At 40.6% G+C, this 18752-nt stretch overlaps 1 protein-coding gene across 4 annotated transcripts in view; it reads left to right on the top strand.

Moving 5' to 3' along the window:
* The first annotated feature begins 651 nt into the window (after positions 1-651).
* The window catches only part of NIPAL2 (NIPA like domain containing 2), a 72236-nt gene continuing 54135 nt past the window's right edge, over positions 652-18752 (top strand). Inside the window, exon 1 of one of the 4 annotated variants that reach the window (XM_057307933.1) lies at positions 652-1085. In XM_057307933.1, coding sequence (XP_057163916.1) covers positions 978-1085 — 108 coding nt within the window. In that variant the 5' untranslated portion in view covers positions 652-977. The remainder of the gene's footprint in view (positions 1086-18752) is intronic. The other 3 variants (XM_057307932.1, XM_057307934.1, XM_026495665.4) reach the window with 3 other exon arrangements.

Raw genomic sequence — 18752 nt, 5'->3', positions numbered from 1 at the left:
CAAATTGCAAGTTCCAGGACTTCAGGCAACAATATAGAATCACAGGATTCTCAAGGTCAGCGATACCTTACAAATAATTTGTAGTGACTCAGTAGAATTTGAAAACAGGCAAACCCAAAACATCTAGTAAGAGTTCGTTAAAACCATTAACAATTATCTCCCTTTCTAAATTCTTACATCGAGAAGCTGGCAACGTTTCAGCAATTCCTTCTGGTTCCATCTGAAGGAAACTTTGGGGTCCTCCAGCTCCCACCAGGAGATTCCTTCCTTCATTTTAGGAATATTTGCTAAGAATCTATCAATTGTTGACATTGAGATTTAATCGATCCAACCTTTATTCTCATGTTGCTTACAGTAGTTTCGGGAACTCGCGACTTTTCCATATGCAAACAACTTTGAAAATTCAAGTGAGAAACACTGAAAGTGTGATAGAGAGCTAGAACTGCAGGGTGTAGACGGGGCGAAGGGGGCTGATTTGGCCTAGACAGATGGGTTTCTCTCCCATTCACTTCAGTGCGTATTGACTCGCTGGGGCTGGAAGCGCCTTTGGAGACACCTCCTTCTCGCCCCAGCAGGTGCGGCCACCCGCGCGCACGGGGATCCGCCCTGGGCCGTCTGGCCAGCGAGGACTCCGAGCACCCAGGCCCCGCGGGCCCGAGGATGCGCCGCAAGCCTGGCCGCCCCGGGAGGCCGCAGGCGGCGGGGGTCCCCGCGGGCACCTGGCGCCCGGGGACCGAGACCGCGCCGGGCCGGGCGGGGCGTGTTAGCAGGCGGGAGCCGCACCTGCCGCCGCGCGGGGGCGGGAGCCAGGTGGCCCCGGCGCGCCCGCCGTCCCGGGCGCCGAGCAGGAAGTGGCCTCGGCGCGGCCCGGGCGCAGCCTCGGCAGGGCGCGCCTCCTCCGCGGCGCCTGGCGGAGCGGCGGGGCCGGGAGGCAGCCGGAGCCCGAGCCCGAACCCGAGCGCCGGGAGCGAGCCCCAATGGCCGCCGCCTCGGCTGCGGTGGACGAGCTGTCCCGGAACTTCACGTACTGGGCGCTGGGCGCCGGCAACGGCTCCCTGTCGGGCGCGTGGTACGGCAGGAACCAGGTAAGGGGCCGGCCGCCCCAGTCGCCCGGTGGGGACAAGGAAGGGGCCGCGGCGCCTCCTGCTCCTCGGCCGCCCGCTTGCCGGCTCTCAGACACCGGGCCGGCCAAGCGGGAAGCGCTGACGTGATGTTTCTACACGTTCACTGAACTACCCCTCATTTGAGAGAGTGCTGGTGCCCCTCCCCCCACGGCCTAACTCTCGCGGGCATCAGTCCCTGGGAGTGGGGTGCTTAGGTCTGCGGCTCCGACCTCTGCGGGGTCCTTCCTGGGCCTCTTGGTCCCGAACATTCCCGCCTCTCCAGCCTGAATCCCCCTTCTCCCAGAAGGATTCTAGGAGTGTGGGGTGACTCTCCTCCACCCATATTCAATCCTCCTCCATCTCGATCATTTTACAGTTAAAAATAAATGACACCCCATTCTCAGAAGCAGGGAGCTCATTAAGGGCTACCAAATGTCACCCCCGCGCAGATGCTCTGCGTGCGTGCGTGTCCCCACCGGCTCAGCAGGGCGCCTCCATTTCCTTGCGAAGAACACCGATATTCTCGGGTTGCAATCGCATGACTCTCTCCTTTGGTCTCACCGGTCCTCTGGGGAAACACTGGCAGCCTAAACAATGCTAGTTTATGCTGGAAATATACATTGAAGGAGATCAAAGGGGAGTGGAGCTGCCCATTTATTTTTGTCGTGGTTTAAGATCAGAAAAACTGCCCTGGCGAGCCCTTCCTCTAGCTGCATTTATATTCTTTCAAGCGGGGGCAAGAGATCTTGATGTAATGGGTCCAGGCTTCCTTCTATGTTCGTAAGTGTGCTATTTTTTTTTTTTTCTTGTTCTTTAACAAACCTGTGGGCCTTCTTACTTTACAACACTCTAATTATAAAATATTTGTTACTGTTGGGCTAAATCGTGTTTAAGCAATAACCAAAAGCCTAGAATTCCTATAAGAACCCTTGAAAAGTGTTTCGAATGTTAATTTCTAAATATTAAAATTTTGTTTTCAGAAATTTAACACAAATTTATTTATATAAAGACAAAATAAGCACGTTCACCTTACTCGTTTTCAACAAAGGAGAGGGTATTGCTTTAAGTCTATTTTACCACAAAATGTACTAAAGTAGGAAAAATGAGGGGACTCAGAGCCTCTTGGTCACTGTGTGTAATCTATTCCACTTCTTCCTTCACAGGAGTTACAAAGAAAAGAATTACTTTTATGGAAAGCTCTTTGAGCCTTATCTGTTAAATTATGCTTATGCTAGTATATATTATAAACATGCTATAATATGCTTATGCTAGAAGCACTCCCAGTAAAGGTTTAAGAATGAACTTTTTTCTTTTGGTAAAGAAATTAGAGGGTTAATAGTTGTGACCTACAATGGCATCATCCAAAACAGGAGAAAACATTGTTTTCATAGTTCAAACTCCTGTTGTCAGTTTTCCTTGATGTTTCCTGGAATTCAGGATTGTCTTGGCTCTCTAACAGCAAAACAGATTACCACGTGACATAAATGTGGGGACCTAACTTGATGTTTGCAAGGCCCAACTTGCCTTAGTATATATTTGTACAGTTTTAAGAGGGTGTATCCAGGATATGCTAATTGAAATTACTCAGCTGACATCTAAACTATAGCTAGTTTGAGGTAAGGTTGTATCAACTTTCTCCATTATTGCACAAATTTAGCCCATCTTATAAGACTTAGAAGAGCGTGAAAATTGATTTTTTGAAATTCATTCAGCAAACATTTTATTGCATGCCTCTAATGTGGGCCAGGCCAGCAACAATAAAATGGAGTCTAATTTTTTTTTCTTTTCTTTTTTGACATAGGCAGATGTAGGTGATTGAAATGGGAGTGGCTCCAGCAAAAGTGTGAGATATCAGTTTAGGACTCTCACACTCAAAATTAGCCTTGGTTGCTGGGTAGTCATGGTTTAATCAGTTTTATCACAGCTGAACTATTTGATGACAGTGTCTATTCACCAGTAGCCCAGCTCTCGGTGTCTTTCCAAGGGATAACCATCAGGCTGATAAACGAACCTTCCTCCTAGAGAAAGACCAACACTTTCACATAGCAGATAAATATTTAACAGTGGTCTCTTAGAATCAATGTGTGAGTGCTTCTAGAGGAGGAAATCCTAAAGCATGTAGAACGTAGTAGTTCCGTGGGGAAAATGTTTTGGGAAGCCAGAGAAGTGAGGCATTGCCCCTTTTTTTTGTCACTCAAGAGTCTGCCTACGAACATACAGATACAGTGGAGCTCTGCCAACGTAGTTTCTTCATGTTCGATCCCCAAGTTTTCAGTATAAAAGGGTAATATTTCTGAGACGGTTATTGAGTCCCCTGCTTTGTACGAAACACGTGTGTACCAATTCACCCTTCCTTCCGGGAGTGTTATTAGGTGCTTGGGGAAATGAGCTACACAGGGAACTCCAAAACAAGGCAGTGTGTTTTAAGGGTCATTTGAGTGATAGAAAGTCCTGTGGAAGTTTGGAGCAAGGTGGCTTCTCGTAGGGGCCATGAGGCATGTTTTGTGGAAAGGTGGTATTTCAGTGGGCACTTAAGGGTGGACAGAGTTTCACTGAAGGGAGTGCACAGGTGAAAGTCATTCCAAAAGAGGGAAAGTCTGGGGGACCAAGGACAGCCCATGTGGCCCGGACAGGTGACTTTCTGACTATTTTTGTACCTGATGTAGAAATCGGTGGCCATTCTGGTTGCAGGGGGAGATGGAAACTGTAAAGTGGAAATATAATTTGGGGTCTTAAATATAGTCATGGATTGCCTTGAAGGACTGGTTAAGAAGTTTGGACTTTATCTTGTAGGCAATAGGGAGCCAGCCCTTGAAGATTTTTTTAATTATTTATTTTTTACTAAATTTTTTTTTTTTTTTTTTTAGCAAGGAGTGTGAGAATCAAAGCGAATTAAATAAAAGAAATTTAACTTAGGGTTAGCAGGGTTGATGCAGAGGCCTCAAATTGGCTAAATCCAGCCCACAGATGTGTCTTGTTTGACCAGCAGAGAGGCTTAAAAAAAATGTTTAATACATTGCCAGCATTTAAAAGCAAGTAGATTATATATAAAGTTTCAAGTTTCAGTGATCTCTTTAAATGTTAGAAGTTCTAGCAGCACTTGGCCTTCTCTCCCACATGGTAATTGTGAGCTGAAGTTCATAGTGTGGAACAGCTGTGCTCCCCACCTAAGCCTCTCCCTTTACTCTCATCTCTTTTACCTTACTGGCCCCTGTAGGCACTTAATTTGCAACCAGTGTTAGAGGCTGTAGTCTAGTTTCTGCTGTGAACCAGAGTGTGCTTAGGCTTCAGTTTCCTCTCCAGGAAAATGAGGGTTGGAATAAAAGATCTCCAGTCTCCCTTTTGCTATTTGATTGGTTAAATAGTGCCAAATCAGCAAGGTTGTGGAAGGCATGGACAGGAAAAGATGAACGTGGGAAATACTGTGAAGGAGAGGTTTTGTCCCTGGTTCTTAAAGTTTAAGCATATTGCTAAGTATCTAAATTCACAAGGACATTGTCAAAAAGGTTTATTCTGCATAGGGTGAAATGAAAATTCAGAATTTTTTATGTCCTTTCTTTGAATTTCTGATTTTCAAAGGCTTGAATGTTTAAAGTCAATATATTTAAAGGAAAATTGTTACAACTTGGCCAAGAAAAGGCAAAGCCAAGAGACTGACATTTGTTATGCATTTACTATGTGACGTTTTATAGCTATTATCTCAATAGAGCCCCCAACAACAACCTCTAAGGTACATATTATCCTCACTGTTCACGTAAGGAAACCTGTGTTAAATAACTTGCCCCAAGATCTTACCGCAAGTAGGTTTAACTGCACAGCTATCTGTACTCCTTACCTGAAGGCCATTGCTTAGAAACTATGGCTTGAAAAGAACGTGGTGGTGAAAGGCAACGTGAGAGGGGGAATGCATATGGCTTGTTTCATTGCACTAAAGAAAAATTGCATTGAGTTTTATATTGCCCTTTTATTGATTTTGCTTTGCGACCGTCTATTTCTTTTCTGCTGGTGGCTGCATCTGTCTGGCTCTTAAAGAAAGAAAAGTGCCAAAATTTACAAATAACCAAAGTGCTGGGTAAAGGTTGCTGGTCTTTTCCATATCCTTCCCAAGGGAAAAAAAAATCCCTTTTTTGTTTTGTTTATGCTTATTGATTTTTTTTTTTGCCTTCCTTATATATCCAATATGGTATTTTCCTGTTACCAGATTTTCTATAAGACATATGTGTGAGGCAGCAAGAGGAAGGAAGAAACAGATTACCTCAAAGCAGCTATATCAAAGCCTTTGTAAAAAGAAGACAAATCATCATCATCATCATCCCATGGTTTTTGTTAGAGGAAAAGAGTCTTAATGCTTCTGTGAATTTGGCAGACAAGATGTTTGCATTTCATTCTACCTGATCTCCTCCTTACGACTTGATTTATACTAACTAGTTAAATATTTGTATTGATGCAATCAGCAAAATTCAGGCTATGGGAAACATTGAGATTTTACAAGTTGAAATGGCTCCATTTCTTCAAAAATCATTTTTACAAGAAAGAAAAGGGAGAGGATGGAGAAGTTGTAACTCGAGAGACCTAAGAAAAAAACAAAACCCTTCAACTATAGTATTGAAGGATGCACACTTGGGTGATGAAAATATAAGGAAAGGCAAGAAAATGATTGCAATAAAGTCAGGCCAGTGGTTGCTTGTGGGAGGGGAGCAGGTGTGAGGAGATGGGGAGGAGGGAGGGCTTTGGGTGGATGCCCAATTTCTTTCGGTGTCTTGATCTGGATGGTGTTATAAGGGTGTTTGCCTTATGATAATTCATTTTAGTAATTTATTCATCTGTATCATTCTCTTTACAGTTGTCTGTATTATATTCTACAATTTTTCAAGTTTTAAAAATATTAGCATTGCAATAACTGTCCAACTTGCACGTTTTATCTGGGTCGATAATGGTATATACCATAGTCACCTTGTGGGAAGTGGTATGCCATATTTACTTTGTTTGCTTAAACAAGCAATTGAGAATTACTCAAACAATTTCTTTTAAAAACGATGATGACTGTTCAAGTTGGCATTTGAGAGCTTACCATGGAAAGGATGATGTTCCCCTAAGCTATCCTTTTTGTTTTTGTATAGTGCAGTTTTAAAAGCTCAGTCCTCTTACCAGAGGTATTGTCAAGTTTCTTAATTCTCCAAATCTTGCTTTTCTCTATTGAAATGGTAATAATAATACTGCATACCTTACAGGGTTGATGTAGGAATCGAGTAAGGTGATGTATGTCCGAAAGTTAGTAAAGTGCCAGACACAAAGAAAGTACTCAAATAAATACTAGCTATTATTACTAGTAGTACTATAGTCAACTTACTTTATAAGAAATGTCATAAAATACATATTTCTAATAATTAGTAATTATTGGACTTAGCTCATTGCAAATGGAAATAAGAGAAATCATGTCAGATGTTTGATGTAACCTTTCTTTTTTTAATCTAAAACTGCTGATTTCTCTGTATCTAGTGCCTCCTTAGTCCCTTTGGTGTTTGCCTCCCCATCACTCTGCAAACATATTCACATCCCAGATCACTTCCTAACTGCAGTAATTTCCTAATTGGAACACTTGTTATTTTGAAGTACTAAGGCAAGGATTCCTCCTATGTCTTCTGCCACTTGCCAGACTCCTGGGCTGGGGAGATGGGCGTGTGGCACTGGGAGCAGTGACAGAGGGGTTAGGTGGCAGTAGTGTGATCATATTACCGGACACTGATTGCAGTTTAACCAGCGCTCCCAGCCTGGGAGGGCCCCGGTGCTGTTACTTCCATGGTATTTATTTTAGCTTGGGCTTGTCCATTTATTTGGTTTTTCCTAAAGGTCCAGTATTACTCTGTTCAGTTTACACCTTTTTATAACTCATCTCCCACTGTGTTCCAGATAGACTTACATTTTCCACAAAGTCAGAGCTCATCGCCTTGTTCACCAGAATGCCCTGATGGCCTGGCGGCTGGCAGATAACACTCCACCTCCCCTCACATAGTTCTTAGCATGTGCCTTCTCTTGTCACTTGCCCCGCCCTTGGTCATTCTTCAGATGGCCTCCTGTCATCTTTGGCACATGTCAGGAGCTATGGACTGTCCCCTTATGTAAATACAAGCTAACATATGCTTAGTCCTGAGTGCCACAGCTCACCAAAGATTGTGTGTGTCCTGGCCGGACTCCTTCAGAGACTCTGGCCTTGACAGGTCCTCCCAAGGTCAGCCTACAAGGAGTGTAGCCTGCAGCCTCAGCACTGGTTTCCGAAATCCCCCACCCCTCCTCCTTTGTACCTCTCCAATTGGTTTCTTCTTGGAGTAATTTGGACCACTGGCCAAACTAAGTTTGCTAGACAAGTCTGTCTCTCTTCTAGCTTAACCTGGCTTCCCTAACCACGAATGCTTTGTAATTAAGAGGCATTAGTTTGCAGGTCACAGAAAACCTAACACTAACTGGCTTAAATAATGAAGGAAGTTAATCAGCTTAACGTGAAAGGCCAGGAGAACTCTGGGTGCAACTAAGGCTTGATCCAGGGGCTCTAACAACGTGGTGAAGGCTCAGGATCTCGCTGTCCTCTTCAACTTCTGTTCCTTAGAGTTTGTTGGTTCCACTTTTAGCAGACTCGCCCCACTAGCCTGCGTTCTTCCGTCCACTTCCAGAAGGGGAAGCTTGACTTTCTCAGCCAATGAAAATAAATGGGCTTTAGCCTGACTGGATGAGGTTAGGTCTGTGGCCTTTCCCATACCAGTCACCACGGCCAGAGTTACTGGGCTTGGCATCCCCACAGAACGTGGGCACCTTTAGGAAGGGCTAGCTGAAAGAGGGGTCCCGTAATCAAGAGAAGGGGATACTGTGTGGCCCTAACAACCATGTCCTCCTATGGATTATTGTCGACTTGGTCAACTCTCAAACTAACCCCCTTCTCAACTCATTTAGGACCTTCCCTTTCCATATGCTGCCTCACATGAGCAGCCCTAGAAAGTTGCCCCCTATTCGGCCTGCCTGCCTTTGTGGGTGAAAGCTGAACAGAATAATCTCCTTAAAAGTTCAGATTATAGGATCAACTTCTGAAATATTTTTATTAGCATCATGTCAAATAAGTGGTGACTTATTTCTAAATTCTAGCCTTACCCTCTCAGACATCACCAAACAAAACAAAACAAAAAAACTACAAGGAGCCCGTCTTTCCTACTGATGGCAAAGTCAACGGGAATCATCTAGCAGAGGTAGTATCTCTTGCTTAGTCTCTTTCTTGCCTCTACCTGCTTAAAAATTTCTTTACCATCAACAATCACCTCTTCAGTTAAGTTGGAAACTCCTAAAAGTTTAGTGGGAAAAGTATGGTGTATGAGTGCAATACCATATGGAATCCTAGAAGTCATGTTAGCATTTCCAATATCTCACTCAAGTTTGAGGTGAATCCTGTGAATTCTGCGAGGGAGGCGGAGGGGGTGTGTTTATTTCGTCTTCAGCCCCTGGACTTGCAAACCTCTGATTGTTCCAGGGATGCTAGGGACAGAGCTGCACTGGGTTCTCTGTTGTCACAGCCCATGGTAAGCTTGATCAGCAAATCAACAAATGAGGGCCTAAAATGCAATCAACTTTCCATACAATAGAAATCACAAGCAGAGAGCCCTACTTAACAGAACAGTGTTAGTGATATCAAAGAAATCAGAAAACATGGCCAATGTCCTCAAAATGTCTCTCTCTCTATATATGTGATATACATAATGTGTGTGTGTGTGTTTATGTGTGTGTGTGTGTTTATGTGTGTGTGTGTGAGGGAGAGGGACAGGGAGAGAGAGAGAATGTTTTATAATTGATAAACAACATTTGAAGGACTGATGTGAAACTACCCTTGCCTATACTCTCTGATAGACTATTTACATTAAGCTTCCAGAGTAACATAGTACGGGTATATAATGGTAAATAAGAGTGCCCCAAAGCAGAAGGGGAAACTATAATTTACCTTGGGATGTGGCTGTTTGAGTCACAGCAGTGGAGAAATGAGTGGTTCTTTGTGGGCAAGGCACAAGCAGACCTCATGTTATGAGCAGCTGCCGCCGCCATGAAGTTGAAAATAATCGTGAGTTACACGTAGAGTGTTTTGTTAATCTTTTGGACTACATTTGCAGACCCAAATCACAGTCACCATCATTGGCGAGGAAGGAGGAGCTTGGGAATAGGGGAAATTATTTTGGCTATGAGGAGTGGCCCTTTGGAGGCAATGGAGAGTGCAAGTCACAATGCCTGAGAGGTGTAGAAAACTTGAACTTGACTCCTGCTTTGCTGTCAGAAAGATCTGGTCTGGTGGGTAGCAGGGGCCACAGGAGCCTCTGGAAGAAGTCTGTCAGAGAGCAGCAATGTCATTATCCCTCCCTCATACTGAGGCAGAAACTCACCCAGCGGCTGATGCCTGACATAGACGAAAGAGTTCAAATCTCCAGGGGAATGGAGCTGACCAAACACAGAGGTCAAGGCAGGCATTGCTCTTCAGAAGGCGGATACCTCAGACACCCAGGCAGGTGTGAGGGAAGGACTTATAACTACCAGAGCTCTCAGGCTCCCAGCTTTAGGATAGGAAACCTCTCCCAAAGCCTGGGCTGGCCCCACAAAAGGCAGACGGCAATCCTGCTTCTTTGAAAACAAGGGATTACATAGTTTTTGAATTATTATTATGAATATGTTCTTGCAAAATTTGGGAGTTATGGGACCTTAGATCTGTCTGGATGGAAACAATAGCATTCTTTGTGTTCAGCATGTCTGCGCTAATTCCAAAGATTCCCTTCACAACCTTCTACGGGGTTGATTTGTTTTATAATAGAAGCAAGTTTTAAGACTTTCTGAACCAGTATCTCACCTTTCTTGACAATTGTTGCTCTCCCTCTAACAAAGTGTCAAAAGCCCCCAAAGGATGTGTTGTTAAATATATTACTTTTCCCATAAATTTTTTTTCTACTGAAACTTAAATTTCTCAAAGGCAAAAAACATGGAGGCTTCTTGGTAAACTTAGTAAGGTTTATCCTTAATGGAGTTTGGTTTATAAAAATAATGTGCAATTATGTAAGTCGATGTGTTCCCAAGTAAAAGACAAAATGTAATAGCTCTTAATTGTATGGGAAAGCAATATGTTGGGCTTTTTCTGCCTAGGTTTTAAGGTTGATTACAAATTGGCATGGCACCACTTGTAGGAATAGCAACGATATACTGTGTTATGTAACCCAGATCTGTTCTGTTGGCTTTACATCACCAGCTTTGGATCCAGGGTCATGAGACTTTCTCAGGATGGAAAGGTAGTAACCTTATGGCATACAATAACCAAGATAACAAATTAAAAATCTATTTGTGCCTGAACATTTTTCTTTCTTTCTTTTTTTCCACATATGGTATTATGGTTTTAACTCAGTTTGGGTTGGTATTGCAGACAACTCAATTTATCAGCAAGGGCAAAGGAAATTAGTGGTAAGAATAGTCCAACCCACTCAGTAATCCAAAAAGCATTACATGTCTCAGGTTGTCTCCAGTGTTTACCACTATGAATATGAATATTGTTTCTTCACGGCCCGGTTGTAATTAACTCTCTCATTGCCCCTACTTCTTCTCCCAGCTCCTGAAGATTAGTCTCCCAAATGGTTTTCCTGTTCTCTGGTCTTGCTCCATGCTGGTTCATCGTCTACACTGCAGCCAGGATGAGTCTTCTTCAAAGCCAAATCTGCACCTACCCTCTAGTTTAGAGTCCTTTGTGCCACCTACAGATTCATGGCAGATAACGGCTCCCGCTGGCCTCTCCAGTCCAGCTCTCCTGGCATCTTCTGCTTGAAGACCCTTCAGGCACCCTGTTGACTGCAGATATGATTAAGTTAAAGATCTTGAAATAGGAAGACTATCCCGGATTATTTGGATAGACCCTAAATGCCACTTGAATATAAGAGGGAGGCACAGGGAAATTTTATACAAAAAAAGAGAAGGTGGTATGGCCATAGAGGTAGAGATTAGAGTGATAGAACCATAAACCAATGCTATGCCAGCAGCCACCAGAAAATGGGAAAGGCAAGAAATGAATTCTCCTCTTAAGCCTTCAGAGGGAAGGTAGCTCCGCCATCTTGGTTTCAGCCCAGTGAACGTGGTTCTGGGCTTCTCGCCTCCAGAACAGTCAAAGAATACATTTCGGTTGTTTTAAGCTGCCAGGTTTGTGGTAATTTGTCATAGCAGTCACTCCTGTAGCTAATATACTCTCCAAGCTAGGCAGATTCGCACTCTCTGTCCCTTCTGTTCTCGTGGGTTCTGCAAAGCATCTACCTCTTTTACAGATTTAGCAGGTGGTAGTCTGTTATCAGTTGCTTTTTCTACTTCTTCTGAATTCCTCAAGGGTACTTTGCATCCTCAGGTCCCGACATAAAACCTTATATTTATGCAGAATAAATACCAAACGGGTGCATGACTGAATGAATAGCATCTGCTGTGAGCATCCTCCAATTGTCTCTGCCATACTTACCATTTTCTCTCCGACCCCTTGCATTTCATGTCCCTTTCCTCCCCATTGTGTGTTCCTCCCAAGCAGTATCTGCATGTGGTTTTAGGTGGTGCAATCGTTTTATTTTCCCCCTTGATATCTTTCCTCGGTTCAGCTGGCTTGCTATATATTTCTTGCTTTTCTTATTATCATCTCTTTTAACCCTTTTTAAATGAATCCATATTCCTTTTAACTTCATTGAGTCTGTAAAGCAGTGTTTTTTTAACTTCTTAGTTTGAAAATTTTCCAACTTCTAGAAAATGAGGAAGAGTAGAACAATAAATACCACATGTCCTTTACCTGGAAATTCACCAGTTGTTAACATTGTGAAACATTTGTTTGTTCTCTCTCTCTCTCTGTATGTTTTTTTTTCTTTATATTGTAATACATCATTTCGAAGTAAGTTGTACACATTATGAGTCTTTACTCCTAATACTTAAGTATTACAAAGTATTACTAAGAATTTGGATGTTCTCCTGTCCCTTCTTAACTGTTCTGGAGGTGAGGTAATTGTCTGCCAGTTTACAAGGTGAAAATGCAAAACAATCCCAGCTCATTCCTAAGAGTTTCCTGTGACATGGGGTGAACTGAACACCCATTTCTCAGACATGTCATCCCCTTGCAGATTCAGGCTCTTATGGTCATTCCCGCAGGGACTAGTTGACCTAAATCACTCAACTTCTGGTATTTCCAGTACTAAAAACTAAATCTGTCACTTGTATGTTCAGGCATATTTTACTGCCTGGAACAGGAGACATAGCATTATTCCAGTTGCAAGGTGAATATGACTATTATAGCATTCAAAACTAGCTCTGAATCTATGGTTCTTTTGAAGCACACACTAGCTCCACTGGGGTCTGATTCTGAATTTATGTTTTGAAGGCAGAGCCAAGAATATGTTTGAGTTCAAAGTCAGAACCAGGACAGACTATTACCAATTCCACATATCCGTGTTATATCCCACCTCCATCTGGCCAAAACACCCCACCCATGGATTATAGGTCAATAACTTTATGCAAAATATCTAAAGAACACTCTTGGCACAAAAGGTAGGATAGAAGATTGCTATTCCAAATAAAACAAAAACATCCTTGATACTTATCAATGCTGATATTTCGAATCTCATTCCAGATAAATTGTTTACTGTGGCTCCCACCATCTGTTTGCCAAGACATCCTGGGAAAGTCAGGAATTAAGCGACAGTGGTGACAAGAGAGAGCACTGAACAAATTAAGGGCATCTTTCTGTGTGTCCGGCCTATACTTCTAACTGCATTATTGAGCGGTGGAGCAAACTTTCCTTTCGATTATTATCTTCGTTTTATTTGACTTGTGCTGAGAAAAAGAAACAGATTTTGCAATTTTAAAGTTGTAGTAAATTGACAATGACTAGCCAGAAGGTTACTGATTGCAGACGGCAAAGAAATAGTGATTCAGACATGAGCTGGGTGCCTTGGGGCCAAAATTTGCCCGCTTCTAGCTATGTGACTTTGCACAAGTCCCTCTCCTCCTCTGGCCCTCTATTCTCTTTCCTGAGTAGTCTCCAAATCAGCAAGGGGGAGAAAAGGGGTGGGGAAAGGAGAGGAGATCTAAACTCCCACTAATTCTAAAATGCTAGAAAACAGAGTAAAGTAATGATATACACTAGACAACTTTAATTTAAATGGCAGTTTATAAGGATCCGCTCACTGTATGCAAATGATACTCCTGATTGCAGATGAGGATTTTGTAGTCATTAAAGCACATTAACCAGAGCCTCTAATTGGAAACAGCATTTAATACTGGTTACTTCAAGTTACTGTATATTCTTGAAGGTAATTAAACCACCTTTATTTAAAACACTGCAAATTTGAAGTATCCCTCCCCTTCAGTTAGGGGCATTAATGAGGATTTACTGTATTACTACTATTTACAATTATGTGTGAAATGAATTTAATGAGTGTGCAATTAACCTTGAATAATTAGGTAAAGTTTCAGAAAAGTGAAAAATTAGATATACCAAGTTTATCAGGAAACTGTTTCTGACACCTGCTTTAATACCTATATATTATTTGTTCTTTGTTCAATGTGAATTAACTAGATTTTAAATGTCAACAAGCAGCTTTTTATTGCACACTAGTGGAAACCCTTAGTTGTTGAAATTTGAATTCTGGGACAAGCCTGTGTTCTCACAAAAACTGAGGGCTTAGTATATTCAAACTCTAGTGGATTACAAAATACTCCCTTTGAGATCTTCCTAGGACCAAAGGCCAAAATGTACTATTTCTAGACAGTTTATAATCAGTTCAAATAGCATTTAATAAACAACTTCTTTCTGCCAGGTCCTATACCAGTCGTTAGGGTTACAAAAATGAGTTGATGAGTAAGTCACAGCTCTGCCCTCAAGGAGTTTATAGCCTAGAGGGAAAATGAACTTGAACAAAATCATTGCAGTAAAGTATGATGTCTGTAGGCATAGAAGTGTATGAAGACTCAATTCAGAGGAGAGAAGTCAGAAAAGCTAACCTAGAAGAACAGATCTTCTGTCAAAGGAAAGTCAGAGGAAATTGTCCAGAATTCAGTATAAAGAGATAAAGAGTTAGAAATATGATATTGATAGGAAACAAGGAGGTTAGTATTGAAGAGTCTAACATACTGGTAACAGGAGTTTTTTGTGGAGAGAATAGAGAGAACAAAAGGGAGATGACATTCAAAGAAATAATAGTTGAGGACTTAACCAAATTGGTGAAAGACATGAACCCTCAAATTGAGGAAGAATGAGTCCTAAGCAAAAAGTAATTCATATACCGAAAAATTATAGTGAAACTGCTAAATACCAATGACAAAGAAAATCTTCAGGGCATCCTGAGAAAAATGACAGACTATCTGCAAAGGAGCAGCAATTAGGTTGACAACCTACTTCTCAATGACAAGCAGCGCCAGGAGACAATGGAATAATGTGGTCAGAGCACTGAATGAAGTTACTGTCAGCCTGCATTTCTACACTCAAGATATTTGCAGAATAACAGAGAACTGGAACTCAAAAGATTTCCCTGAAAGAGGTTCTAAAGGTTTCTTCAGGAAGGACACTGAACCCAGAAAAAAAATTAAGATGCCAGAATGTAATATCCAAAAAGTAGAAACAACCCAAATGTCCATCAACTGATGAATCCATAAATAAAATGTGGTATATCCTTATATCCTTACAATGTGGTGGGTCAAAAAGCCATACAAAGGAGTGATACATTTTACATACTTGATACATACTGATACATGCTACACCGTAGTAAGCCTTGAAAACAACATGCTAAGTGAAGGAAACCAGACGCAAAAGGTCACATACTGTTATGAGTCAATTTATATAAAATGTTCACAATAGGCAGATCTATACAGACAGAAAGTAGTTTGGTGGTTGCAAGGGACTGAGAGGAGGAGGGAATGGTAAGTGACTACTAATGCGTGTAGAGTTTGCTTTGGGGGTGATGAAAATATTCTGAAATCAGATAGTGGTGATAGTTGCACAACTCTGAGTATTCTAAAAACTATTAAGTTGTACACTTTAAAAGGGCAAACATAATGGTCTGTGAATCATATCTCAATAAAGCTATTTTTTTAAAAGAGCAGTGATGAGCAAAGAAATAGACATGGTTAAATAAGGCAAGTTATTGATTGTATGAAACAATCATAACAATGACTAATTTGAGGACATAAAAGCAAGGGGGGACTAATATACCATCAAGAACATGTAAGATAGGACAGGAGAGATTATAGTTAAAACAAAGTTTTTATAATGTTCAGGAGATTGGTAATATTGATTAACATTAGAATTTATATCAAGAACGCATGATAAATTTAATAGAGAAACTGTATCACTCATATATTGCTGTTGGGAATGTAAAATGGGACAATTACTCAGGAAAATAGTTTGGCAGTTCTTTTCAAAAACTTAAAATAGACTTACCACATAATCAGCAGTTACACTTTTGGCATTCATCCCAGAGAAATGAACTTATTTTCATGCAGAATTTGTACACAGTGTTCATAGCAGCTTTATTCATACAGCCAAAATCTGGAAACTACTCAAATGTCATTCAGTGGGTGAGCTGTTAAATAAATTGTGGTACGTCCACACCATGGAATACTACTCAGCATTTAAAAGGAACAGACTATGGATCCAACAACTTGGATGAACTTCAAGGCCAATGCCAGTTTCAAAAGTATATAAACTGCATGGTTCCATTTAAGTAGCATATGTAAATTAATATAACTCTAGAGATGGAGAACAGATTAGTAGTTGCTATAGGTTAGAGATGGGGAAGGGGAGATGGGTGTCTCAATAAGGAGGTAACACAAGGAAATCTTATGGTGATGGTACAGATGAGTATCTTGTTCCCACACACACATATACACATACACACACGCTGGTATAAGCTGAACAAGGTCTTTACCAATGCCGATTTCTTGACTTTGATGTTTCATTATAATTGTGTAAGATGTTAACTATGAGGGGAGGCTGGGGGAAGAACACACAGGACCTACCTTTACGTTTCTTTCTTTTTTTTTTTTAAAGATTTTATTTATTTATTTGACAATGAGACAGCCAGCGAGAGAGGGAACACAGGCAGGGGGAATGGCAGAGGAAGAAGTAGGCTCCCAGTGGAGGAGCCTGATGTGGGGCTCGATCCCGGGACTCTGGGATCACACCCTGAGCCAAAGGCAGACGCTTAACGACTGAGCCACCCAGGCGCCCCTACCTTTACATTTCTTTGCAGCCTTCTGTGAGTAAATAATTTCAATTAGAAAGTTTTAAAAACTTAACAATAATGACTAAAAGAAAATAAGATATGTAACTTCTTAGCCAAAAGAGTGGGGGAAGGAAAAAAGTAAAGAATGCTCAACCAATCCAACAAGATTGAGGAAAGGAGAAAATGAAAACCAAAGAAAAAACAAAATAACTACAAATACCAAAAAAAAAAAAAAAGATGGTAGAAACAAATGAAAATATATTTATAATCACAATAAATAAAATGGACCAAACTTCCCATTTAACAGAAAGTCTCAGGTTTTGTTTTGGTTTTTTAGTTCAATTATTTTCAATGTATAAAAGACCTGACTAAATATAATGACACAGAAATATTGAAAGTAAATGATGTGGAAAGCGGCAAATATCCAAAGAAAGCAGCGATATAGTAGTATCAGATAAAATAAACTTTAAAGTGAAAACATTATCGAGATTAAAAGAGTCAATATATAATTATTAAAGGAACAATTAACTGAGAAGATTAAGCAATCCTGAACTTTTATCTACCTAACACTATAGCACTTGACATCTTTTAAAGCAAAATTCAACATATTTAAAAGGAAAATGGATAAATCCATGTTCATAGTTAGATTTTTAATATACCTACATCGGTATTAAGAGTAGCAAAGATTTGAGCAACGAATTAATGGAGATGGATGGATGGATGGATGGATGGATAGATAGATAGATGGAAGGATAGATAGAGAGCAAAATATATAGAGAATGTATTAACCCAACAATTAAATACTCTCTTTTCAAGCATACATGGAATACTTATAAAACTTGACCATACATTATTAGGTCACAAAACAAATTTCGGTTTATACCATATAGTAGGTCAAAAAGCAAGTATTAATTTACACACAGGATATTTTCTGCCCACAACTCAATAAAATTAGAAACTGGTAACAAATCAATAACCAACACCCCCATTCATTTAGAAATATTTTTAAAAAGACCTTTGAATAAGTCTCCGATAAAAATAATATAATTATGAAATATTTAGAGCTAAATGCCAATTTAAACAGCATGCCCAAAGGAAGCATGGAGCTAAAACAGAGGGTGCACTTACAGGAATGTGTATAGCTGCGCTTGTGTATATTATTAGATAGGAAGAAAGAGGAAAAACTAATGAGTTAAGCGTCTAAATGAAGAAAGATGAAAAAAATTCAGTAAACAGATAATAAAAGCAAATCTAGGAAGGAAAGAAATTGATCTATATCAGCTTCAGAAAAATGTTTCTTGTCTCTGGAAGAGAGAAGAGACTGTAAGAAAGAGAGCTACACCGGTAGCGTTTTATTTCTTTGGGCCAAAAAAGAAGGTGTAAATACTTTGTGTATTAAAAATTATTGTTTGTAACAATCTCATTGAAATGTAATTCACGTCTCATATAGCTCACTCATTTTAAACGGGACAATTCACTGGTTTTTAGTATATTCACAGAGTTGTATGACCATCACCACAATCAACTTTAGAACATTTTCATTACCCCAAAATAAACCTTCCACCCTTTGGCTGTCATCCCCGAGCCCAGCATTCTTACCTGGCCTAAGCAACCACTAATTTGCTTTCTCTATTTCTAGATTTGTCTACTCAGGACCTTTCATATAAAAGGAATCATGTAACACGTCGTCTTCTGTAACTAGATTCTTTTACATAGCATAAATTTTCCAAGGTCATCCAGGTCATAGCATATATCTGTGCTTCATTCCTTTTTATGGATAAATGATACTCCATTTTTGTATGAATATACTACATTTTATTTATTCATTAGTTGATGGACATTTGAATCACTTTCACTTTTGGCTGTATTATGAGTAACACTGCTATGGACATTTGTGTACAAATGTTTGTGTAGACATGTTTTCATTTCTTTTGGATATATACTTAGGAGTGGAATTGCTGAGTCAAATGGAAATTCCATGCTTACATTTTTGAGGAACTGCCAGACCGTTTTCCAAAGTGGTCGCACCATTTGATAGTTCCATCAGCAGTGTGTGAGGCTGCTGATTTATCTACATCCTGGCTAACACTTCTTATGATTTTTGATTATAGCCGTCTTATTTGCTGTGAAGTAGTATATCACTGTGCTTTCTGTTTGTATTACCTAATGACTAATGACATTGAACATCTTTTCATGGGTTTATTAGCCATTTGTCTTCTTTGGAGAAATGTCTATTCTGATCCTTTGCCCAATTTTAATTGGGTTGTGTTTTTGTTATGGAGTTGTAACAGTTCTTTACATACTCTAGATACAAGTCCCTTATCAGATGTATGATTTCCAAACATTTTCTCCCATTTTATGGGTTATCTTTTCACTTTCTCAATAGTGTCCTTTGAAACACAAA

Source organism: Ursus arctos, unplaced genomic scaffold (genome assembly GCF_023065955.2).
Source record: "Ursus arctos isolate Adak ecotype North America unplaced genomic scaffold, UrsArc2.0 scaffold_6, whole genome shotgun sequence".
NCBI classification, from domain to species: Eukaryota; Metazoa; Chordata; class Mammalia; order Carnivora; family Ursidae; genus Ursus; species Ursus arctos.
Note: the sequence above shows the minus strand (reverse complement) of the source record. Positions and strands in the feature narration are given on the sequence as shown.